We start from the raw sequence: 27,372 nt of genomic DNA, 5'->3' as shown, positions 1-27,372 counted from the left end.
GGATGTCACTCTCTGAGATAGACTCATTAGTCAGAGCAACAACTGTTACCCTTACAGAGCCCTCATAGAACTGTTTCTCAATTATGGTGAGGGTCCTCTCAAAACACAGTTTACAAGCGGCCTGTTTTATAAAGACACAGCCGGAAACCATGAAGTGAGAGACGTGGGATCCCGTAATAAAGGTTTTACCGAAAGAGCTGTTTTTACAGCCGCTAGCCATAAAGTAGAGCTTCTGGGACATTTACATAGCAATCTGTTTTTTCAAGAAAAGCTGCTCATAAATGGCGTGGATGTGAAAATTAAACTAACGCGGAACAAAGATACGTTCTGCTTAATGAGCGGAGATGCCAACGAGAGGTACAAACTCCTTATTTTATCTGCAGCCCTCTTTGTAAGGAGAGTGAAAGTGTCCCTGGGAGTGCACTTGGGGCATGCAGAAGCGCTGCTGAGAGCTAATGTCAAGTACGCTGTGGACCGTGTAAGTCTGAAAGTCTTTAGCATACCGGCTGGCGCCCGTGTGACTAACCAGGAAAACCTCTTTTTGGGACAATTACCCAAAATTATCGTATTGGGCTTTGTGGATAATGATGCTTTCAGCGGTAATTACTCTAAAAACCCCTTCAATTTTAAACATTACGATATTAACTTTGCTGCGCTGTATGTGGATGGTGAGCAAGTCCCAGGGAAACCTCTCCAACCGGATTTCGATAATGGCTGTTGTATCAGAGAATACATGCAGCTGGTTCAAACGACGGGTAAACATTTGAAAGACAGTGCTCTCTTGATTGACCGTCAAGAGTTTTACCAAGGTTATACCTTACTGGCCTTTGACCTATCACCCGACCAAGAGTGCATGGACCACTACTCTTTGATTAAAACCGGTAATCTGCGGGCTGAAATCCGTTTTGCCATCGCTTTGCCACACACGGTGAATATGATTGTGTATGGTGTCTTTGACAACGTGATAGAAATTAACCACAGAAGGAACGTCCTTTTTGATTATCTATGATGATGAACACCGTACAGATCTACCATATTTTAAAGAAGGATCCGTATGTTACAAAATCTTTTGTAGACGTCCTACCCAGTGACTGGCTGTCTGATGTACAAATAGAAAGGAAACCTGCAAGCTTGGTGGTAAATACCCACCCCCACGACCTTCCTGGAGAACACTGGCTAGCAATATACGTGACTGAAAACGGCACAGGAGAATTTTTTGATTCCTACGGGCAACAGCCTGATAGTTTGTTCTTCCCTAACAGTATTATGAACTTTTTCAATAAACATTGTGAGGATGTTTTATACAGCAGCAAACAATTGCAACACCCAGTATCTACAACCTGCGGTAACCATTGTGTGTTTTTCCTACATCAACGCTGTAAAAGGCTGTCTTTTGAAAATATTTTAAAAATGTATTCCGAAGAACCATTGCAAAATGACAAAATGGTTTTACAATTTGTAAAAAACAACAAACAGAGAACATATTGTATGTCTAAATCTTTTCGCTGTCTGTTTCATGCCCCCCAGATGTGTGTACCGTACCAAGAATGTTGTACTAATCCTAAATAAAAACAATCTCTCTTGAGAGTTTTTTGAAAAACAAACCAAACGTCTATAGTCTATATTTTAAAAAGCCTTTTTTTATTTGAAAAGATATAATTACACCTTCAACCATCTGTTTGTGTCAAGTACTTTATGTCTTTTACGGGGGAGGGGGTCTTTGCACTTTACAGTCTTTGTGTACATTTCAGCAGTTGTCGCTGAAAGATTTTCCTTGAGTTGTACCAGCAGATCCCTGTTGGCTGGATTACCCATGACGGTGGAGGGCATGTTTAATTCTGCCAGGGTTTGCATGAACTCTCCCCAACCTTTGGGTATCCTCCGATGTGAAAGAGCACGGGTCTGTGTAGCTCCACGAATCAGGTCTAATAGGTTAGAGCCACTTACAGGTCTTCCCTTGTATACAAAAGTCCCATTACTCTCCCAGGATGCAATGTCCTTATTCTTTGACAGTTTATTGAGCAGTATTTCTGCATTTTTTCTACGGTGCATGCTGATGCTATTTAACACTTCCTGCAGGATGGGGTCTGGGGGGCTTTTGTGCTCTAGAAATGCAGAGGTTGCTGTATCATCCTGTGGGGGTAGATACAGATTTATTCTTTCTTTTTCCATTTCTCCGTGTCTGTTAAGCACCAGATAGCGCTGTAGCACTTCTGAATAGCATTTGGCTTTCTCATATTCAGACATACCAGAACTTTGAAGTATACCTTTCATTTCTTCATCGAGTCTTTGAACAGCTGTGGTTCTAATATTTTCCTCATGAACTGAAGGGCTTCTCAAGCGGTCAAGTTGTTGACTAGGCACTAAATACATTTTTTCTGTGTACTGCATTAGTATTTTAGCTCAAAAGCCCCGTGATGAGTGGTAGCGCGAATCCTAGCAGAGGCCCAATAAACCCCCCCCCCGACTGTTTCACCAGATTCTTCTTTTTCTTAAGTGTTATTCTTTTATCACCCAGAATCCTTATGGCTTGACGTTTCCTTTTCAAGATGTTTATCTGCTGTTGTGATAAAGGAACATTACCTTTCAGAGTGTTTAATGCGATCTCCGCTATGGCCCCCACTAAATCGTTAGAAGCGGCCTTTAGGATAGCTTTTCTCCGTTGCGGAGAGGCTTGAACTAAAAGTTTTAAAAGGGCTAGGTTCCGCTTTAAGCGAGCAGACATGATCTCTGGGACACACACAAAACAAATATGTGGGGGGAGAATATATATTCACTTCTTTTTATGGAGGGGTTGTGTTTTTTCACAATATACCGTGGTCCATTCTGGTGGAAAGATGTTTGTCCTCAATCTGTAACGCTCAGGGGTCGTAGCATTTAAATCCACGATGAGATATCCATATGGCTTTCTGGTGGCATCCTCAAAGGCTTCTAAAAAGAAGCGTGACTTGCCAGGGTACCTCTGTCTGGCTAAAATAGCGATTTGCAACTTGTCTCTAGGATTCTTAAAGAGCACCATATATTTAGTATTTAAGGCTATAGTTCTGCTTGTTTTGCCTTGACAGAAGACATTTTGTACAATATATATAATACTCAGATTTCTGTGATGCACGTATTGTGTGAAGGCTTTCTCGATTTCATCACTTTTACAAGCAGAAGCCATCAAATCGTCTATAATAACCATATTTATTTTATTGGTTGGAAACAGTTGATCATCATTAAAAGTATCAGGCAAAGAATCCATAAAGGTAATAAAAGGATATTTACACAACATTTCTTTATACAAAGGTTGCCAACAACTATAACACCATACAATATTATCAGGCATGTCAGTCAAAACACGTCCAGCGTGATCTAGCAGGTTTTTAACAAAGAAGCTTTTGCCGCTATTTGACGGTCTGGCACATCCACAAATTCAGTATCCATAAGGCAGCGTGTTAAAACCCTCTTTTATCACCCTTTTATCGTATACGACCCTTTGTGTTTTCTTAAGTAGGCCGGTCTCTATCGACCAGGTCTTTTTGTTTCTAATGATCCCAGATTGTTGTACCTGTATCTTTTTAGGACTCTTGTCCACAGCGTCAGTTTTATAGTCAAAGACGAGATCTTTCAAATTAGTGAAATTGATCTTTTTACAATTTTCTACATTTAACGTAAACCCTTCACTTTCATACAGGTCTTTCCGTTGGATAGTTTGTAGCCATATGTTTTGGGCCCAGCCGATACAAACTCTGTGATATGCTCGTCTGCGGGTATCTCGCTCGTCAACTGTCCTAAATAATCTCCCAAAGGGGGATCACTGGCACCCTCACGACTCACAAATATCACAGAGTCTGTATCGTGGTACAGACAACGTTCTTGCACACTGTCAAGCAGTTTGTACAGTTCTAAACGAGCATAAGCAGTTGTGAAACAGGCAATGAAGATGTTTGTATTACCTGACAATATGCTGCGGTCTTTTGAATGCTTCCATGTCACACAGGCTGTTTCATCATCAATAAAATCGCATGATGAAACATCATATTCGGGTGAAAACAAATACTTATACAGATCGTCAGGATCTCTCACAATACTTGTAACAGGTAGGTTTGTTCTTTGTCCAAACTTCACCCACAAAGAGTGTAAGAAAAGCTTAGCAATTTGACGCTTTGCGGGGTTTATACTAACCTGTTCAGGCCTTAAAACTACACCTTCTTTTATGTAAAAATCAGATATATACATGTTTTGTTTTTCTACAGAGGGTAACCAGAGGCCTCCTGTTTTTGACGGAGATGCATTTTTATGTATTCAGAAAACAGGCTGACAGATTTACATTCAAAGTGCCATATTTCACATATTTCAGCAACCACATACCCTTTTGCAACAGCCTCATTCATCTCCACAGTGCACCAAGTCCCTACGAGGGCTCTCTCCTCATCCGTGTGGTTGCACATATCCTGCAGACTGTTGTCAGCGCATGTGCGGCACAGTGGGAACATGAGCTTACCACTCACACGGACCGGTAATACTGGGAAAAAGATCTTTCGTGGTGGATACACTTTGGCTTTAACAAGCCCAAAATAGTCTGAGAGGGGACCAAAGCTGTCATAAATGATTTGCGGGTGGCCAACAGGGTATTCCTTGGTTTTATTGACAAAGGGGTAGAGGCTGGTAAAATCATAGTAATGTATTTTTTCATCAGGTCTGGCTTTATAGTACAAACATGTAGCATTGGTTCTACCACCAAAGAGGGCATCTCTGGGTACTAGCTGCTGCGGCAGGCCTGATTTAACCAGAAAGTCTGCACAACCCCTGATATTTTCTTTCACCATTCTCTTCCATTCGTGTTCCCACAAGCTTATGACCTTAAACCTTCTTCTTTTCAGGAAATCTGCTTTGATTTGTGTTTTGTAATTGAGAAAACCAAAGGTTGTAGCCGTTAAGGGGTTCTGGTCTTTATCGTTATAACAGCTCGGACAACCATGGAAAAAACAGCCATTAAATTCAAAAGCTGTTGGTATCCCATCAATAAGTGCATAACCGTCAAGAAAATAGGGACCCACCTGCTTTTCACCCCCCTTTAGAGCATGGGTGATCTGTATTTGCTCTGCGGCCTCTGTATACATCAGCCACTGTATAGAGGGTGTTGAATGTCTCTTTGTGTTTCTGTGATAGTTGTCTGGAGGGACGAGTGCCACGGTCTTGGGTTCTAAGAACATAAACCTGTACATAGCCATGCACACAGATGCCAGTGTTATATATTGGAAGGGATCTATACACCTTTTCACAGTTTTAGATCCACCATCCTGCTCTACAACCACCTCTCTCTCTGTCAAAGCCATGATTTCAGTTCTGTATAAGACACAAGCTTGCCTCAGAATGTTCACATCCTGTTGGCAATAATAGGCAAGCTCCTTTTGTAAATCAAAGGTGTTATTTTGATTGTCCCTGTACCATTTTAAAAATTCCTCTCTTTCTCCAGACATCATATACCCATCTCCATAATACTCAACACTGGGCATAGGTCCCACATAATTTTGATTAACCCTGGTGTTTAAAAAATGCGGGAAATAGCCCTTACAGCCTTGAAACCCCAGGGCTTGGGGAAGCTTGCTAAGCTTCATGGGCAGGAAATTTAAAGAGTCTTTAAACCATATACCCAGGGGTTCGATCGTGATTTCTAAGAGCTTAGCACCCTGAGCTAACAAGCGCACATCCATCTTTTCCTTTAGCAGCTCTCTAACTACAAAATAACCATCATAGCCTTCAGAATTATGCACTATGAAGGTGTATCCTTTGAACTTTTTGTCACAAAAAATCTTAACAAACTTAGAAATACTCTCAAGACCTTTGAACTCCCAGTTTCTTGTGTTGTTTAAATCTGTTGCATATATTTATTTATTTAACAGTTTTATATACCGAAATTCTTGTAAGGGTTTACAAATCAGTTCGGTTTACATTGAACAGAAAACAGTGCTTCGGTAAATGAAAGCAATTACATAGAACATTAACAGAGCTTCAAATGTGAACAATTACAAAGAACTAATAATAAATATCTTATTAACCAACAAACAAGCAGAACAACATTTAACATTTGTACAGAAAACAGTGTCCCAGAGAGAGTAAATATAATACATCCGTGGTCGCAGAGGCTTAGGCTTAGGTCTTGAACTAAGAAACAGAAAACTAGGGGTTGACGCTAAGGTATTGCACCAAATTGAAATCATGGAACAGAGGGGCATATAAGGGTGTCACTGTACAATATAATAAACGGCTAGTGGGGTGAGGAATAGGTATGTGAACCGTAGTGAAGGCAACAGGAGCTAAGTAGAGGGGCAAAATCTGGACATGAAATTTTTTTGACTAAGGAGATATAAATGAATAGGAAGGGTTGTAATACTGCTGGGGAACGGGAGGAATTTAATTCAGAGGATTATCTGAATGGGAAAAAGGCCTGATTGAACAACCAGGTTTTGAGTCTTTCTTAAAAGTAACCGGGCAGTGTTCTAGCCGTAGGTCTGGAGGGAGAGAGTTCCAGTGTTTTGGACCAGACGCTGAGAGGGCTCTCAATCCTGAAGCTGTTTTTAGAAAGGGAACCTGGAGGGTGTCTTTATATGCTGCTCTTACCGGCCTGGATGGTAAGTGCAATCTGAGAGGGAATTTGAGGTATTTTAAGCAAACACTCAACTTCTTTTTTTAAAGCCAGAACCGTATGCCTTTCTAAACACTCTTGAGAACGACAATACAGCCTACATGTAGGACATTTCTGTTGTAATCCAATATTGTCTACACACATTGCTGTTAAGCAGAGACGACACCATAATGTACAATTATGATCGTGACTATATGGTTTCTGGCAAAATTTACAGAAGTTTCGCTCCCCATAGAGCTTTTTTACATCTAAGATTCCATAAAAATGGTCATCATGTAGCAATATAAATACAGTTTTCTGGAATTCAGGTCTGTCCTTTGTCTTAAAACACCCCCATTCTTTTGTATAAAGCACAACTCTTATGTTTATACCTAAATGTTGTTCAAATGTTGAGACATCATCTAGCATGACCTTTTTATGTTCTGACCACCCTAGCTCCGCGTGCAGTTTTTTAGCACGGTCTAATAGCTCTGCATCTGTGAGCTTTATTGGTGACATGAGGGCTGTAACGCTCCCTGCAAAGCATAGGGCATTGCCTGTGTTATTCAAGTCTATTAAATGCCTTCTCTTTTTATGTATGATTTGACTGTACAGAATAGACCTTAAAACCCTTCGTGACCCACCCCCTCTGTTCCTTATAACAAGAATGACTATGCGGAATGTCTCACCAAACTGTATCTCTCTATAACTCTGCAGGAGTTTACTAACTTGATCTAAGAAATCATCAGCGTTCAAATCCTGAGGGTTTAACTTTCCCGAATACAAAGAATTATGAAAACCTGTAGAATGTAAATGAATCTGTATATAATCATGGGGGGAAACGTTATGGCTTATTTCATTTAGAACATGCTGTATGCCTTGTCTCACAATATTTTGTGCATCTATGAAAGAATCTATTCTATCTAAATTAATAAAACGAAATTCCTCTGAATAAAGCACGCCATTAAATTTTTCTAAATCACGGTTCCACCTTCTCACAAATTGCACAAAATTAACCGGTTCATTTTCTACAGCTGCATTTTCAGATGTCTCTGATATACAATTATTTACCATTGTCATCGGTACAATTATCTAAGAACATGCTTTCACATTCTTTCTCTACTTCCTCCCTGTGCACAGGTCTGTTGCTGTCTCTCTCATCTTTTCTTTCGGAAATAGGCCTTTTTGTAGTCTTTTCACGGTCTAAAATTAAAAATAATAATAATAATTAACATGGGTGGTCTCATACTTTTTATTGTTTTTTTTTTGCAATATTTTAAGAAGAATTTTCTTAAACTATAACAGTATAGATTCTTACTCTTTTGTTTATCTCTTGGTTTTTGGTATGGTCTTTTGTCAGATTTCTTTGGCATATGCTGCTCATGGTCTGTTATGTAAAAAAACCAAAACAACATGGTAATACCTTTTCTTTTACACAGCTGTGAACTATTTGGCGTTTTACCCGTACAGATATAAAAAAAAATACTTCTTACCTTCAACTGCATCTTCAGACTCTTTTCTCTTTCTTTTGGAAATAGTTTTGTTTGCATCATTTTCACATTCTAAAAATTACAAAATAAAATAAAATAACACAGGGTCACAAACACTTTTGATGTCTTTGTAAATAGATCTCTGCTTCGTTGACTGTTATGAAGGAAAAAAGAGAGACATTTGGGGGTCATAGACATTAAGGAAAACCTATTTCTCACCATTATTTGTATTGCTGTCAGAAATGCCTTGGGGGTCTGTTTTTTTTCTCTGAGGCATTACTGCATCCAGGCTGTTCTTGTTGTTGGTCTATGTTCAAATCTGTGTCTGATTTTGCAATATTTCTTTGTTCTAATGATAAAACAGACAAACACTGTTTTTACTACTGTTTTTTAAAAATCATATCTAAAAATATACATTAAAACTATTAACTAACCTTTTAGTTTTCTTTGTAGCCTCCTTTTAGTAAGTGACATTTTATTAATAAACACAGACTTCTGCCTTTCTTTGAAGAATCCATTTCTGTTTCAAACTCCAGACTGCTGAATATTTTCTGGTCACTGGCTATACCCGTTTATCACCAGCATTAGGTGGGGCGTAACCACCAACAAACCTCAAAACCTGTGTATTGAAACAAAAAAAAAAAGCTACCTGGCCTCTCTGTCATGTGATGGACATCTGCTACAACTACCCATCTTATAGAATAAGATAGTTCTCTTGCTTGGGTTATCATTTACAGGGCTTTTGTATGTATTATCAATATCTCTTTAGATCTGAAGCCCATTCACAAAACTACAGTATGTTGAACCTTTTTGGTGATTTAATGTTTCCTGATCATTGTTTCTCCCTGATTAGATCATGTGTCCCAGACAGCTATCTGCACCTACGTCATTACAATATACAACCCCTTTTGTTCATGAAAGGTAGTGTGTTACCAGCGCCCTCTTAGGTCTTGGGGCACTTTACAAAAATGTAGACTGATGTGTTTTAAGAGACACCCCCCCTGTGTATTCCTTCACCCCACCCACACAACAATCCTAAAAAACAAATGAAAGGCCTCTCTTGAATGTCTTGTCATCCTGGTCTTTTTTTTTTTCCCTTGCAAACATTGTCTCATTCTGATTAGATTAACCATTTACAGATCTTGGATCCAGACAACTTCCCCCCCCCACACATAGCTCATTGCAATATACATTCCTTAGTTAATGAAATAGGTGTTCTCACAGGACAGCAGGATGTTAGTCCTCACAAAATCCACCCGCCGCCCCATGGTGTTGGGTTCATAACATTTTGTTATTTTATTTTTTGGCACTGCCTGTAGCTTTCAAATAAGACTGAAGGGGGACCCCTGCTGGCTGCAGGGTTAGTGCCATGCTGGGCATGCCCAGTGGGGCCAGTCAAAGTTCTGGAAACTTTGACAGACGTTTTCCGTGATTGGGCTCCATCCTGCTGATGTCACCCATATGTGAGGACTAACATCCTGCTGTCCTGTGAGAACACCTGTTACAGTTAAGCAACATTTTGCTTTTTTATTGTGTATGTGTTGTTATTGCTATTCATTTTATGTATGTTTTATTGTAAATTGCTTAAACCTATTTTGTGTTAAATGATTAAATCATTTTAATAAATACAAAATACAAATACAAAATGCTCCAAACTGGTCTTGATAAGTCTGGACTTCACCAAACTCTTCATGGTGCAGACCGATGCCTCCGAAATATGCTTTGGAATCATCTTAGTCCAACAGAAGGATGGCCAAGAAAAGCTTGTGGCATAAATTAGCTGGAAGCTGATGCAACAAGAGAGGCCTTACTCAACGGTCAAGAAGGAGGCCTTGGAAGTCAAGTGGGCCTTAGAGACCTTGTGCTACTACCTGCTGGGATGGCAGTTGACACTCGTAACAGACCACCTGTGGATGAATAGAAATCAGGGTGATGAGATGTTTCCTGGCCTTACAGCCCTTCAACTATAAAATATTACATAGGGCATGCAGGGAAAACATTAATGCAGATTTCCTATCTAGAGAGGTGTCCCTAATACAGGGATGTGCTCATCCCAGCAAGGTTGAGCTGAGGGAGAGAGGGTATGACAGGGAGTCTATGGGAAACTCCTGCAAAATCCCTTAAGGCACCAGGCACAGCTGTCTCACCCAGTCCTCCTTAAGATCCAGAATTACAAGGAATCCTGGGTGAAGAGAGGAGCTCCTCACCAGAGTTTAAGAAGGGGCCTAAAAGCTTAGGTAGGCTCCGGGGAGCAGGCAAGAACCCTGTCTATACGAAGACCTGCTATGTTTGTCTGTGTGCTACCTGAACTTAAGGTGAGCTGCATTCCCTGTTTGACTTTGCTTTTCACTGTAAATAAATAGCACATAAAGGAAACAGCCAGTCTGCTTCCTTATTCCTCCTGACTGTTTCCCAAGCCCCTATTGCCCAAGTTACCACAGAGTCTGAGACACGAGGAGATAAAGAGAAGGAGGAGAATGAAAAAGTGGAGCTTGGAATAAAGAAAAGGAGCTGTGCTGGAGACCAACAGGACCAAAGGAAGAGAGGTATCTGTGTGGAGCTTCAGTGCAGTGCTGAGGAAACTACATCCATCTAGGGAAGGGGGTGAGTTACCATGGAATCTTGTCTGTTGGAACTGAAAGAGAGAAAGACTTGGAGATTTTCTGAAAGTCTTGGATCTTTCCAAATAAAATAATAAAATTCCTGCAGTGCGAGGTGTGAAGAGTTTGTTCAGCTATACTAGAATAAAACTTTCAAAAAACATTGGAATAACTATAGACAGATTTAAATAAAACTGAGAAACAACTTAAGATGAGTTCTCAACACTACTCCATGTTTTAAAATTTTGAGTTTAAGAAGCGTGAACATCTATATCTATCTATCTGGGAATTCCTATGCATGCTTAGGAAAGCTTTAACAGAAGACACTGGGAGATGCTCAGTGTCAACATCATCAGATGACATCACCCACATGTATGTCTGATTATCCTGCTAGCCTTGGAGAACACCAATTACAGATAAGGAACTTTGATTTATGCTACATATGGCCTTTTCCTTGCATTGATCGTGTACATGCTACATAAAAACTAAAATAAATAAATAGAGTATATGTTACTGCCCCTGAACAATTTGGTAGACCTTGATACTATGGAAAGTATTAGACATTTTTAGATATTTATGCATACTTTCTCCCACTGCTAGGGATGTCTTCAAACTACTTTAATTGTTAAGAGGTTTCTACGAAAACTAAAAAGTCATGGGATAGGAGGTGATTTTCGTGGATTACAAACTGGTTAAAAGACAGGAAACAGAGAGTAGGATTAAATGGTCAATTTTCTCAGTGGAAAAGGGTAAACAGTGGAGTGCCTCAGGGATCTGTACTTGGACCGATGCTTGTCAATATATATGTAAATGATCTGGAAAGGAATGCGACGAGTGAGATTATCAAATTTGCGGATGATACAGAATTATTCAGAGTAGTTAAATCACAAGCGGACTGCGATACATTACAGGAGAGACCTTTCAAGACTAGAAGATTGGGCATCCAAATGGCAGATAAAATTTAATACGGTTTAATGCAAGGTGTTGCATATAGGGAAAAATAACCCTTTCTGTAGTTGCACGATGTTAGGTTCCATATTAGGAGCTACCACCATGGAAAAAGATCTAGGCATCATAGTGGATAATACTTTAAAATCGTCGGCACAGTGTGCTGCAGCAGTCAAAAAAGCAAACAATGTTAGGAATTATTAGGAAGGGAATGGTTAATAAAACAGAAAATGTCATAATGCCTCTATATCGCTCCATGGTGAGACCGCACCTTGAATACTGTGTACAATTCTGGTCACCGCATCTAAAAAAAAAGATATAATTGTGATGGAGAAGGTACAGATATGGGCAACCAAAATGATAAAGGGGATGGAACAGCTCCCTATGAGGAAAGGCTGAAGAGGTTAGGGCTGTTCAGCTTGGAGAAGAGATGGCTGAGGGGGGGATATGTTAGAGGTCTTTAAGATCATGAGAGATCTTGAACAAGTAGATGTGACTCGGTTATTTACACTTTCGAATAATAGAAGGACTAGGGGGCATTCCATGAAGTTAGCAAGTAGCACATTTAAGACTAATCGGAGAAAATTATTTTTCACTCAATGCACAATAAAGCTCTGGAATTTGTTGCCAGAGGATGTGGTTAGTGCAGTTAGTGTAGCTGGGTTCAAAAAAGGTTTGGATAAGTTCTTGGAGGAGAAGTCCATTAACTGCTATTAATCAAGTTTACTTAGGGAATAGCCACTGCTATTAATTGCATCAGTAGCATGGGATCTTCTTAGTGTTTGGGTAATTGCCAGGTTCTTGTGGCCTGGTTTGGCCTCTTTTGGAAACAGGATGCTGGGCTTGATGGACCCTTGGTCTGAACCAGCATGGCAATTTCTTATGTTCTCATGTAAACATGAAGTATCTCTTTAACCTAAGGTAATTTTATGTTCTTCACAGAGTTAACCAAAGTCGAGAATTAACTGTGCTCAAAAACAAAATAACTCAGCAGGAAGCCGAGATTGACTTTTCCAAAAGACAACTAGAAACAGAGCGCTTTGAAAGGCAAGTATATGTCATTTCATTTTTTTCATTATTATGCAATATATAATCCAATCTTAAAACATGACTTAAAGCCAACAAACATTTGAGAAGTTTATAGCTAAACATGCTACTTTGCAGAAGTCTTTGGGGCCTATTTACTGAGAGATTGATATTCAAAGGCTTTGGATAACTTTTGAAGTTATCTGGACAAAAACTTAGGGGGTCATTTTCTATTGATATCGCACGCGAAAAGTTTCATTGGGGTGGAGTTGGGGCGTCGTCCGGACCTGAAGAGGAGGAGTCGGGGCGGCACCGGGGCAGATGCGGCGGAAACATCGCTGGCGGCGAAAAGTTAGGAACCCTTATTGCTGCCAGTAGCGCGCCCAATAGCACCACCTTTCACAGTGGCGCTATTGGGTGTGAAAGCCGGCAGTGATAACACCACGATGATGCGATCGCTGCCGGCTTTCGCAGGTCTGCCCCCCGTTTCCCCCCCCCCCCGTTAGCACCGGGATTCAAGAAGCCGTGGTAGTTTAGATATCTGGCCCTTAGGCCGAGATTTTCCATTCTCGCAGAGAATGCTGAATCCCGGCGGTAACGGGCGGGGGAGGGGTGGGCCTGTGAAAGCTGGCAGCGATCGCACTATCGCAGTGTTATCTCTGCCGGCTTTCACACTCAATAGCGCCAATGTGAAAGGTGGTGCTATTAGGCACGCTACTGGCGGCGATAACGTGTCTTACCTTATCACCACCAGCGAAGATAGCGCTGCATCCCCCTCCTCGCCGCCCCGACTCCACCCCCGGCAGAGTCCCTTTTCGCGTGCGATAGCCTTAGAAAATGACCCCATAAGATTTTAAAATTAACAAGCAAGGCCTTGTGTGAGCAGCGATCACCATTGCATTGCTAAGGGTGAGTGTAATTGAGTTTTTGTGTTATTGGGAAATTAATGTAAATCACATTGTTTAACGTAATTTGCCTTAAGTTTTGCTTTAACCCATTTAAATAGCTTCTTTGCTTGAATTTGCATGTGACACAGCTCATAATATTGTATTGTATCAGTCCACATTAACATAGACTAATGCACAAGTGAATTAAGGCTAATAAATTGTTAATATGTATTAATGCTTTGTTAGATGTAATAGATGTTAGCACAATGGGCCCTAAATTTAAGCCTGAAAAGGTTAAATAAAATGCTGAAGGTTACACAGTGAATGGTGAACTGGAGACTTAAACTTAGGTCTCCAGATGTCTGTGTGAAGTTGTCAAATAACAGGCTTATAGTTGAAATATTGTTATTTTTTTCATATTCAAAAAGATTTTTTTTTTTAGGGAACATGCAGTAAAGGAACTTCGTCGCCAAAATTTATCCTGCTCTTTCCAGTTAAGCACTAACTTGTCAAAGACTCTGAAATCTCCCACTTGTTCACCAGAACGATCCATGCGAACTCCTGAACGCCTCCCTAGGTCTCGGGAGAGAACAACGGAGAGGTGAGTATGTATAAGAGGAGCCTATAGTTAGGGAATGTTCTTTCGGGAAAGTGACACCAAATACTATTAATAATTCTAGATTAATTTCTAGCTATTTTCTTGTATATAATAATATATTTTAACCCATCTTTCCAAATAATACTTAAGGTATAAAAAGTCCCTTATAGTCTAAGTGAGAACCTTAGGCAATGATAAATAAAGTGATTTGCTCAAGGTGATAATATGTGGGATTTGAATTCTAGTTTCCGTGGTTGTCAGTGCATTGCTGTAACCACTAGGCCATTTTTTCTCCAGTGTGTCAATATATTTTTGGTTACCTTCAGTGGCCAAATGACATGTATGCAGTATTGATAATTAGGCAAATATTTACAATGAAATATAAGAACATAAGAAGTTGCCATACTGGATTAGACCAAGGGTCCATCAAGCCCAGCATCCTGTTTCCAACAGTGGCAAATCCAGGTTACAAGTACCTGGTAAGTACCCAATCATTAAATAGATTCCATTCTACTAAAACTGGTAATAAGCAGTGGCTATTCTCTAATTCAACTTGATTAATAGCGGTTTATGAATTTCTCTTCCAGGAATTTATGCAAACCTTTTTTAAACCCAGCTACACTATCAATTTTAAGCACATCCTCTGGCAATATATTCCAGAGATTGTGTGTTGAGTGAAAAGAATTTTCTTCTGTTTGTTTTAATTATGCTACTTGCTAACTTCAGGGAGTACCTCATAGTCCTTGTATTATCTGAAGGAATAAATAACCAATTCTCATTTGCCCGTTCAAGTCCTTTCATGATTTTGTAGACCTCTATTATATCCCCCTCAGCTCCAACCTGAACAGCTCTAACCTCTAGCCTTTCCTTATAGGGGAGCCGCTCCATCACCTTTACCATTCTGCTCGCCCTTCTCTGTACCTTTTCCAGTGCAACTATATCTTTTTTCAGGTGCAAAATCAAGAATTGCACACTGTATTCAAGGTGCAGTTTCACCTCTGAGTGATACAGAGTCATTATGACATTCTCCATTTTATTCAGCATGCCCTTCCTAATAATTCCTAACATTCTGTTTAAGAAAATGCCATACTGGGTCAGACCAAGGGTCCATCAAGCCCAGCATCCTGTCTCCAACAGTGGCCAATCCAGGCCATAAGAACCTGGCAAGTACCCAAAAACTAAGTCTACTCCATGTTACCATTGCTAATGGCAGTGGCTATTCTCTAACGGGCGGATTTTAAAAGCCTTGCGCGCCGGCGCGCCTATTTTCCATAGGCCGCCGGCGCGCCTATTTTCCATAGGCCGCCGGCGCGCGCAGAGCCCCGGGACGCGCGTAGGTCCCGGGGTTTTTGGAAGGGGGCGTGTCGGGGGCGGGACCCGATGACGCTGCGTTTCGGGGGCGGGACCAGGGGCGTGGCGCCGGCCCTGGGGCGTGGTCCAGGCCTCCGGACCAGCCCCTGGGTCGGAGGACGGCGCGCGTAGATTTACGTCTGCTTCTCGCAGGCGTAAATCTACGGACAAAGGTAAGGGGGGGGTTTAGATAGGGCCGGGGGGGTGGGTTAGGTAGAGGAAGGGAGGAAAAGGTGAGGGAAAGGCGAAAGAGAGTTCCCTCCGAGGCCGCTCCGATTTCGGAGCGGCCTCGGAGGGAACGGAGGCAGGCTGCGCGGCTCAGCGCGCACCGGCTGCCCTAAATCAGCAGCCTTGCGCGCGCTGATCCAGGATTTTAGAGGATACGCGCGGCTATGCGCGTATCTTATAAAATCCAGCGTACTTTTGTTTGCGCCTGCTGCGCAAACAAAAGTACGCGATCACGCTGTTTTTAAAAATCTACCCCTAAGTGAACTTAATAGCAGGTAATGGACTTCTCCTCCAAGAACTTATCCAATCCTTTTTTAAACACAGCTATACTAACTGCACTAACCACATCCTCTGGCAACAAATTCCAGAGTTTAATTGTGCGTTGAGTAAAAAAGAACTTTCTCCAATTAGTTTTAAATGTGCCCCATGCTAATTTCATGGAGTGCACCCTAGTCTTTCTACTATCCGAAAGAGTAAATAACCGATTCACATCTACCCGTTCTAGACCTCTCATGATTTTAAACACCTCTATCATATCCCCCCTCAGTCGTCTCTTCTCCAAGCTGAAAAGTCCTAACCTCTTTAGTCTTTCCTCATAGGGGAGTTGTTCCATTCCCCTTATCATTTTGGTAGCCCTTCTCTGTACCTTCTCCATCGCAATTATATCCTTTTTGAGATGCGGCGACCAGAATTGTACACAGTATTCAAGGTGCGGTCTCACCATGGAGCGATACAGAGGCATTATGACATTTTCCGTTTTATTCACCATTCCCTTTCTAATAATTCCCAACATTCTGCTTGCTTTTTTGACTGCCACAGCACACTGTACCGACGATTTCAATGTGTTATCCACTATGACACCTAGATCTCTTTCTTGGGTTGTAGCACCTAATATGGAACCCAACATTGTGTAATTATAGCATGGGTTATTTTTCCCTATATGCATCACCTTGCACTTATCCACATTAAATTTCATCTGCCATTTGGATGCCCAATTTTCTAGTCTCACAAGGTCTTCCTGCAATTTATCACAATCTGCTTGTGATTTAACTACTCTGAACAATTTTGTGTCATCTGCAAATTTGATTATCTCACTTGTTTATCCACATGTTTATTAACCGCTTTAAAAAAATGAAGCAGATTTGTTAGGCAAGAATTCCCTTGGGTAAATTCATGTTGACTGTGTTCCATTAAACCATGTCTTTCTGTATGTTTTACGATTTTGATCTTGAGAATAGTTTCTACTATTTTCCCTGGCACTGAAGTCAGGTTCACTGGTCTATAGTTACCTGGATCGCCCCTAGAGCCCTTTTTAAATATTGGGGTTACATTGGCCATCCTCCAGTCTTCAGGTACAATGGATGACTTTAATGATAGATTACAAATTTTAACTAATAGATATGAAATTTCAATTTTGAGTTCCTTCAGCACCCTAGGATGCACACCATCCGGTCCTGGTGATTTGCTACTCTTTAGTTTGGCAATCTGGCTACTACATCTTCCAGGTTCACAGTGATTTGGTTCAGTTCGTCTGACTCATCACCCCTGAAAACCATCTCCAGAACTGGTATCTCCCCAACATCCTCATTAGCAAACACGGAAGCAAAGAATTCATTTAGTCTTTCTGCAATGGCCTTATCTTCCCTAAGAGCCCCTTTAATCCCTCGGTCATCTAATGGTCCAATTGACTCCCTCACAGGTTTCTTGCTTCGGATATATTTTAAAAAGTTTTTACTATGAGTTTTTGCCTGTATAAGAACATAAGAACATAAGAAAATGCCATACTGGGTCAGACCAAGGGTCCATCAAGCCCAGCATCCTGTTTCCAACAGTGGCCAATCCAGGCCATAAGAACCTGGCAAGTACCCAAAAACTAAGTCTATTCCATGTTACCATTGCTAATGGCAGTGGCTATTCTACAAGTGAACTTGGCAACAGGTCTCCACGCTTGTCATGTGCTCATTGCTCGTCCTTGTTCCTGACTTTGTTCTGGGTTCCTGTTCCTGGCTTCATTCCTGGTTCCTACCTAGCCTTGCCTTGGATAGATTACTGGCTTTGACCCTTGCTTCGTTGGACCATGCTCAGGACTGATTACTGACTTTGACCCCTGCTTCATTGCACCACGCTCAGGACTGACTACTGGCTCTGACCCTCACTTTGTCGGAACTACGCTTAGGACTGATTACTGGATTTCACCCTTGCTTCGTTGGACCTACGCTCAGGACTGATTGCTGGCTTTGACCTTTGCTTCATTGGACTTCTCAGGACTGATTCCCGTCCTTGACTCTTGCTCCGCTGTGCCTAGTGTAGCTCTGCCGCCTGCCCCGACTCCAGCCTGTTCCCAACCTCGCCTCTGGTATCTCTTTGGACTTGGCCTTGTCAGGCTTCGGCCTTCTGCTCCTCGTGCATCACCTACTCTTGCCTCTGGCCCGTCCTTGGCGCCTGGGTCTCTGGATCCCTGCCTTATCCGGATCTTCCTCGGTCCCTCCAAAAACTCTTCTGGTCCCTGGCTACCTGCTACAACATAAGAACATAAGAAATTGCCATGCTGGGTCAGACCAAGGGTCCATCAAGCCCAGCATCCTGTTTCCAACAGAGGCCAAACCAGGCCAAAAGAACCTGTCATTTCCCAAACACTAAGAAGATCCCATGCTACTGAGGCAATTAATAGCAGAAGCTATTCCCTAAGTAGATTTGATTAATAGCCGTTAATGGACTTCTCCTCCAAGAACTTATCCAAACCTTTTTTAACCCAGCTACACTAACTACACTAACCACATCCTCTGGCAACAAATTCCAGAGCTTTATTGGGCGTTGAATGAAAAATAATTTTCTCAGATTAGTTTTAAATGTACTACTTGCTAACTTCATGAAATTCCCCCTAGTCCTTCTATTATTTGAATGTGTAAATAACCGATTCACATCTACTCGTTCAAGACCTCTCATGACCTTAAAGACCTCTATCATATCCCCCCTCAGCCGTCTCTTCTCCAAGCTGAACAGCCCTAAACTCTTCAGCCTTTCCTCATAGGGGAGCTGTTCCATCCCCTTTATCATTTTGGTTGCCCTGCTCTGTACCTTCTCCATCGCAACTATATCTTTTTTGAGATGCGGCGACCAGAATTGTACACAGAATTCAAGGTGCGGTCTCACCATGGAGCGATACAGAGGCATTATGACATTTTCTGTTTTATTAACCATTCCCTTCCTAATAATTCCTAACATTCTGTTTGCTTTTTTGACTGCTGCAGCACACTGAGCTGACGATTTTAAAATATTATCCACTATGATGCCTAGATCTTTTTCCTGGGTGTTAGCTCCTAGTATGGAACCTAACATCGTGTAACTACAGCAACGGTTATTTTTCCCTATATGCAACACCTTGCACTTGTCCACATTAAATTTCATCTGCCATTTGGATGCCCAATCTTCCAGTCTTACAAGGTCCTCCTGTAATGTATCACAATCCGCTTGTGATTTAACTACCCTGAATAATTTTGTATCATCCGCAAATTTGATAACATCACTCATTGTATTCCTTTCCAGATCATTTATATATATATATATTGAAAAGCACCTGTCCTAGTACAGATCCTGAGGCACTCCACTGTTTACCCTTTTCCACTGAGAAAATTGACCATTTAATCCTACTCTCTGTTTCCTGTCTTTTAACCAGTTTGTAATCCATGAAAGGACATCGCCTCCTATCCCATGACTTTTTAGTTTTCTTAGAAGCCTCTCATGAGGGACTTTGCCAAACACCTTCTGAAAATCCAAATACACTACATCTACCAGTTCACCTTTATCCACATGTTAATTAACTCCTTCAAAAAAGTGAAGCAGATTTGTTAGGCAAGACTTGCCTTGGGTAAAGTCATGCTGACTTTGTTCCATTAAACCATGTCTTTCTATATGTTCTGTGATTTTTATGTTTAGAACACTTTCCACTATTTTTCCTGGCACTGAAGTCAGGCTAACCGATCTGTAGTTTCCCGGATCACCCCTGGAGCCCTTTTTAAATATTGGGGCTACATTAGTTATCCTCCAGTCTTCAGGTACAATGGATGATTTTAATAATAGATTACAAATTTTTACTAATAGGTCTGAAATTTCATTTTTTAGTTCCTTCAAAACTCTGGGATGTATACCATCCGGTCCAGGTGATTTACTGCTCTTCAGTGTGTCAATCAGGTCTACTACATCTTCTAGGTTCACTGTGATTTGGTTCAGTCCATCTGAATCATTACCCATGAAAACCTTCTCCAGTATGGGTACCTCCCCAGTATCCTCTTCAGTAAACACCGAAGCAAAGAAATCATTTAATCTTTCCGTGATGGCCTTATCTTATCTAAGTTCCCCTTTAACCCCTCGATCATCTAACGGTCCAACTGACTGCCTCACAGGCTTTCTGCTTCAGATATATTTTAAAAGGTTTTTACTGTGAATTTTTGCCTCTTCGGCCAACTTCTTTTCAAATTCTCTCTTAGACTCTCTTATCAATGTCTTACATTTAACTTGTCAACGTTTATGCATTATCCTATTTTCTTGTGTTGGATCCTTCTTCCAATTTTTGAATGAAGATCTTTTGGCTAAAATAGCTTCTTTTACCTTCCGTTTTAACCATGCCGGTAATCATTTTGCCTTCTTTCCACCTTTCTTAATATGTGGAATACATCTGGACTGTGCTTCTAGGATGGTATTTTTTAACAATGACCATGCCACTTGCACACTTTATACCTTTTTGCTGCTCCTTTCAGTTTTTTTCTAACAATTTTTCTCATTATATCAAAATTTCCCTTTTGAAAGTTTAGCACGAGAGCCGTGGATTTGCTTACTGTCCCCCTTCCAGTCATTAATTCAAATTTGATCATATTATAATCACTATTACAAAGTGGCCCAACCACTGTTACCTCTCTCACCAAATCCTGTGCTCCACTGAGAATTTGATCTAAAATTGCTCCCTCTCTTGTCGGTTACTGAACCAATTGCTCCATAAAAATGTCATTTATTCCATCTCTAGCATGTACCGATGATACATTTACCCAGAAAATATTGAGGTAATTGAAGTCTCCCATTATTACCGCACTACCAATTTGGTTAGCTTCCCTAATTTCTCTTAGCATTTCACTGTCCGTCTCACCATCTTGACCAGGTGGATGGTAGTATACTCCTATCACTATAGTCGTCCCCGACACCAAGGGATTTCTACCCATAAAGATTCAATTGTGCATTTAGTCTCATGTAGGATGTTTATCCTGTTGGGCTCTATGCCTTCCCGGGCTCCTCTCTGTCATTGCGATATAATTTGTACCTCAGTATAGCACTGTCCATTGGTTGTCCTCCTTCCACCATGTCTCTGAGATGCCAATTAAGTTTATGTCATCATTCACTGCTATACATTCTATTTTCATTCTGCTTTTTAATTGATAGGGATAAGTTAGACTTTTTTTTAGCTCAGGTGAGTTTTTAGTTACAGGCACTTGGACTAGTTTTCCTATTATTGGAACCTCACTGTGGGGATGCCCTAATTCTAATGCATCATTAGTATCTTTTGAAGATACCTCTCTATGAACCATGCGCTGCTGAGCGACTGTCGGCTTTCCCCTTTGTTCTAGTTTAAAAGCTGCTCTATCTCCATTTTAAAGGTTAGAGCAAATAGGGTCACTGCAAAGGAGCCCATGGGTGGCCACATCTACATCAGCCTAGACAGACTGGGAGAGAAGATTCTAAGTCAGCTCCATGTAGTTCCGAGCTGGCATGAGTAGCTGTCATGACTCTGCCAGCAGGAGGAAGAGCTAGCGCAGACCTAGTTCCTCCATGATCAAGCAGAAGGAGAATGATTTGTTATAATTAGTGAGGTTTGGGTGGACCCTTGGACACTGTGGTAGCTGACCACGCCCATGGGGGAAAGTCTCATGAGGGGCCACAGGTCAGGCTCAGCTTAGGACACACAAACACAGAGATTGATCTTTTATTAGTCAATATGATAAGCCACCAGAGGTGGCAGTGGTGAGCAGTAGAAGTAGCCCGGCTGGGCTAGTATCCCTCAGGCACTGGAACAGCGACTCCTCCGGTAGCAGTGCTGTAGTGGAAAGAACTGAGAATGAGTACAGTGGAATATGCACAAAGCGCCAGTATGGAGAACCCCAGGATAGGGAGAGCAGACCCTCGAGGAGCGAGTACCTGATCCCTGAGAGCTGAGAGGCTTGAAGGTGATGTACTCACACAGCGGTTCCACATAGGAGATGACACGAGGGCTGGAACGGAGGCAGGCCCTCGAGGAGCTAGTACCTGGTTCCAGGGAACAGCTCTGAGGTGATACTCACTGGTGTTGAAGATAGCGAATCCTTCCAGGCAGAAGAGAGAAGGTAGGAGCAGGCAGTGAGTCAGGGAACATGGGCCCTCGAAGAACGAGTACCGGTTTCCTGAAAGCTATCTGAAAAGCAAGTGAGGCCCCCGAGAAGCGGGTACCCCGTTAGGGTTAAGAGTCCATTGGAAGATTGGAGGCAGAGTAGCTGGGTACGGAGAGCAAATCCCATCCATAAGGAATCCCCTTGCTAACTGAAAGGCTAGCAAACATTGTAGGCTTTAAATATCCAGGCAATGTGACATCATCACAGGGAGACGCCCCTGAGGTTCGCGCCAAGTAGGAAATAAGAGTGAGGGCCGCGCGCGCCCTAAGGTACAAGTGGATCATGGCGGGAGGCAGCGCCCAAGCTAGTCTGGGGACGCCGGAGAGGACGGCAGGCAGACGCCGTGGCAGCCAGGCGTCCATCCAAAGTGAGAGGAGGTGCCAAGAAAGAAAGCTAGGCGGATTGAAGCTGTCGGGAAGGGACGGTTTGCAACAGTACCCCCCTTCAAAGGGCGATCTCCTCTGCGGGTACCAGGTTTTGGTTTCCAAGGATGAGAGAGATGAAACTGATGGAGCATCTGTTTGTCAAGGATATTAGCCAGAGGCTCCCAATAATTTTCTTTGGGGCCAAAACCTTCCCATGAGAGAAGGTATTCCCAGGTTTTGCCTCATTTGCGGACATCAAGAATGGCTTCGACCTTGTATTCTAGGTCATCTTCTGCATTGATAGGAGATGGGTCCTGAGATTTGGAAGATAATTCACTGATGAGTGGTTTCAGAAGTGAAACATGAAAAGCGTTATGGATGTTCAATCCAGGTGGTAACTTCAGACTGTAGGTAACATTGCCAAGACGTCGGAGGATTGGAAATGGTCCACCGTAGGGAGGAGCAAATCAAGAGAGTAACTTCAGTCTAAGGTGCTTAGTGGATAGCCAGACTTTGTCACCAGGTTGAAAGACAGGCGCTTTGGAATGATGAGCGTCATAAAACCTTTTGGCTTGATCACTTGCTTTGAGTAACATTGCTTTCGTCTGAGTCCATAATTGATGGATTTCTTCAGCAGTGGTTTAAGCTACTGGGGTCGTCACTGAGAGCTTCAGTGGAAGTGGCGATGATGATAAGGGTCCATATACCACTTCAAATGGTGTTGATCCAGTTGATGTTGCTGGATGAGAATTAATGGCGAGTTCAGCCCAGTTATTCCTCACATAGGCCCGAATGAACTGTTTCAGGGTCCTATTCATCCATTCTGTTTGGCCATTAGATTGAAGATGACAGGCAGATGTATAATCTAGAGAGATGTCAAAGAGTTTGCACAGGGTCTTCCAGAATTTTGCCATGAACTGTGATCCTCAATCCGAGACTATGTGCTTCGGTAGGCCGTGAAGGCGAAAGATATGGACTATGAAGAGCTTCGCAAGTTCCGAGGCTGAGGGTAAGCCAGGCAGTGCCACGAAGTGGGCCATCTTGCTGAAGCGGTCGACTGTGACCCAGATGGTATTCATATCTCCAGAAAGGGGTAGATCAACTACAAAATCAGTAGTGATATGCATCCAGGGCTGTTCCGGAGCTGGAAGCGGTTGCAGCAATCCCCACGGTTGACCAGAAGTAGGTTTGTGTTTGGCACAGTTGGGATAAGATGCCACATAGGAGAGTGTATCTTCCTTGACAGTTGGCCACCAATAATGCTTCTGTAGCTTCATCAGGGTACGGCTTTGACCAGGATGGCCAGCCAGCTTGGAATCATGTGCCCAATAGAGCACTTTCTTTCTGAGATGCTTTGACACGATGGTCTTACCAGCGGGCACAGAATGAGTAGCCGCTAAGACGACTTTCCTTGGGTCGATTATGTGCTGCGGCTCTTCCGGAATATCCTCCGAGAGAAAGGAGCGTGATAGGGCATCAGCTCTGGTATTCTTGTCTCCGGAGTGATATTTGAGCACGAAGTCAAAGCGGTTGAAAAATAAGGACCATCTAGCTTGTCTATGGTTAAGACATCGCACATGGCGGAGATACTCTTGATTCTTATGGTCCTTAAACACGGTAATTTGATGTTCAGCGCCTTCGAGCCAAGGCCGCCATTCCTCAAATGCCAACTTAATAGCCAGGAGCTCTTTGTCACCGATCCCATAATTCTTCTCTGCCGGAAAGAAACGTCGTGAGAAGAAAGAGCAGGGACATAAGGACTTGGAGTCTCCAGTCTGGCTCAGAACAGCCCCCACACCAACATCAGAGGCATCGACCTCTACGATGAATGGCTTGTTGAGGTCTGGATGACATAGGCAAGGTTCCGTGGAAAAGGCAGTCTTTAAATCTTCAAACATGGAAATGGCCTCCACAGACCATTTAGAAGCATTGGCCACTTTCTGGATCATAGCAGTCAAGGGCACCATTAAAGAAAAATAGTTCTTTATAAAGCTTCTATAGTAATTGGTGAACCCCAAAAATCATCTCAGGGCCTTCAGGCTGGTAGGTTGGGACCAATTCTTGATACTTTCTAATTTTTGGGGATCTATCTGGAAGCCATCTTTAGACACAATGTAGCCAAGAAAAGGCACAGAGTCTTTATGGAATTCGCACTTGGATAGCTTGGCGTAGAATTGGTGTTCTCTGAGTCTTAGTAGAACTTGCTTGACATCTTCTAGATGAGTAAACAGATTCTGAGAAAATATCAGGATGTCATCTAATTACACCACGACACTCTTCTACAACAAATCCCACAAAATGTCATTCATCATGTTCTGGAACACGGCGGGTGCGTTGCACAAGCCGAAGGGCATTACTAAGTGCGCAAAATGACTATCTTGAGTGTTGAAAGCCGTTTTCCACTCGTCACCACTGCGAATCCAGACTAAGTTGTAGGCCCCCCTTCAGGTCAAGTTTTGAAAATATCTTGGCCCCCTGAAGCCGGTCAAACAGCTCTGAGATTAAAGGCAGGGGGTAACGGTCTTTAATCTCGCAACCCGGCGCAAACAAGTTACGCCCGCGTGTATCTTTTAAGATCTGGCCCTATATATTTATTTTTTTAATATTGAGTTTATGTCTCCAACCTCCTTTAAATTTAAATTCAAATTTTGGGAACAAGTGAATTTTGTGAAAAAACCTTAAAAACAAAAAACCGCACTTATCTTGAAAAGAATGGTGAGTACTTCAGTCTCTGAAATCTTGATAATTTAAAAGAAAAGGACTAAACCAACACGGTCCATGTTCCAGATGCAACCACTTCCTACTTTAGGGAACAGCCTCTTTCTTCTTACAAGTATAATCTTGACTTTTTCTCAATCAAAAGGTTTTTGTAGTCATATTCCATGTAGACACTCCGTGACATTCATCTCACCATCACATCCTTGATGCTCATTGTATCGCCACAGCATCTGAAGTACTCATCAAGATTAACGGCCGGATTTTAAAACCTCGGTGCGCATAAATCCCAGTGTTTACGTGTGTGGCTGGGCCTTACGCACGCCAGGCCCATTTTCAAATGGGTCCGGCCATGCATGTAAATTCCGAAACGCGAGTTTCAATAGAGGCGGGCCGGTGGGGACGGAGCGGGACGGCCCAGAACAGCGCCATTGTTCGCTGTCCCGGCGCGCGCAACTTAATTCAGCTGGGAAGCTGAAGTAAGTTGGCAGATAAAGGTAAAAAAAAAAAATTTAAATTGGGGGTTGGGGTGGAGAGGGGAAGGGGAAGGGGAAGGGAGGTTAGGTAGGGGATATGATAGTTCCCTCCCAGTCCACTCCTTAATTGAAGTGAACTGGGAAGGAAGTGGGGAAAGCAGTGATGCATCTCTGTGCAAAAGTAGCTTAAATGTACCCCCCCCCCTTGTGTGCGCCAACCCTGATTGTATAACATGCGCACCCTTGTGTGTGCATGTCATAAAATAGCGTGTCTGGGTAGCGCGCTGGGTAGCGCGCTGGGTAGCGCGCTGGGTAGCGCGCGTAAATGGACTCTCGCGTATTTTTTTTAAATCTACCCCTAAGTATTTGCACACACAAATGTGCACCAGGGTCCCCTACCGCATAACTACTTCTGTATGGATGCGTGTAAGTTTTAAAATAATATAATCAGGGCTAGTCAGCAGGGTTTGAATGTCAGGGCTAATAGGGTAAAAGGGAGGCTATCTAGCTAGGAGGTTAGGAAGTCAGGAATTTTTACATGGGTGAACTGGGAATGGACTGGGGAAACTGGTAATTGCATTGATGCATGTATCTAATAAAATCCCCCCCTTACGTGGTACAGCCATCTTATAGCGTGTCCATACAAAATTGCGCATACATGTACGCACATACAGCTGATTTTATATCATACATCCATATGTATTAAATGGCCGCGTCCTTTTGCGTGTACATGTATGCCTGCGCGGCTGTTTACAAGTTACTGTACTCATGTACCCCTATAGCTATTAAACTATACTTTACTAAAACAATAAAATGCAATTGAACAGTTTAGGGAACGACTAACGCATACTAATTGTATATATATAAAAATGTACTTACAGTAGATTGCTAGTTGAAGTTGACATGTGTAAGCAGATGAGCATAGCTCATGTTGTCTTAAATAATTTATTTGTTCATATACATATTTAGGAGAATAAACTCCAGAAACCTCACAGCTATAACAAAGTAAATGTGAGGCATTCCATATGTTAGATATTATACACTTCATTATTTTATAACTATCAAGTGTTCTCTCTTTCTATAATTCCAGAACTATAACTATTCATGGATACCAAGCCTGAAACCAATTTCACTGAGAAGATATATGTGAAAACCTGTTGAGCTAAAGGACTATATTGTTTCCTGTTTCCAGTTCTGCGTTACCATATTCTTGGTTACATTAAAACCCAGTTTGCCCATTGAAATGTATTTTTAATTATGTCGATTTTCTGCTCAGCGTTCATAGATATGGGCAAAATGATGTAAGAACTTCTCTAAAATAAATGTTTTTATTGGTTTCTTTCCAAAAAAGAATGAAAATCACAGATCCTATACAGTACCACCATTCATTACTAGGTCTTCACCTTTAGTTTATCAGTTAAGGAATGTTAAATATTTCCTGACAACTACATTAATGTTTATCATATTTATTATATAAGTTGTGCAATGTCTGAAGTAGAATCTTTAGGGGCAATTTTCATTAAGCTGCTTAGCACAAGATATGTGATTACTTCTATACCCTGATAAGCTTCAGCAAATTTTCAAAGAGTAGTTTCATTTTGACATATTTTTAAAGTTAATACTTCCTCCTCCAGTGAAGTGTCTTACCACTATTGTAAAAATAATG

General features: G+C 41.9%; 1 protein-coding gene across 1 annotated transcript in view; it reads left to right on the top strand.

The window, feature by feature from the left end:
- The window catches only part of TSGA10 (testis specific 10), a 607,624-nt gene extending 580,509 nt beyond the window's left edge, over window positions 1–27,115 (top strand). Inside the window, exons 18-20 of the mRNA XM_029604773.1 lie at window positions 12,591–12,695; window positions 14,004–14,162; window positions 26,797–27,115. Coding sequence (XP_029460633.1) covers window positions 12,591–12,695; window positions 14,004–14,162; window positions 26,797–26,827 — 295 coding nt within the window. The 3' untranslated portion in view covers window positions 26,828–27,115. The remainder of the gene's footprint in view (window positions 1–12,590; window positions 12,696–14,003; window positions 14,163–26,796) is intronic.
- Window positions 27,116–27,372: the final 257 nt, after the last annotated feature.

The sequence above is a fragment of the Rhinatrema bivittatum genome, chromosome 5 (assembly GCF_901001135.1).
Source record: "Rhinatrema bivittatum chromosome 5, aRhiBiv1.1, whole genome shotgun sequence".
Classification (NCBI taxonomy): domain Eukaryota; kingdom Metazoa; phylum Chordata; class Amphibia; order Gymnophiona; family Rhinatrematidae; genus Rhinatrema; species Rhinatrema bivittatum.
This window is presented reverse-complemented; position numbering and strand designations above follow the sequence as displayed.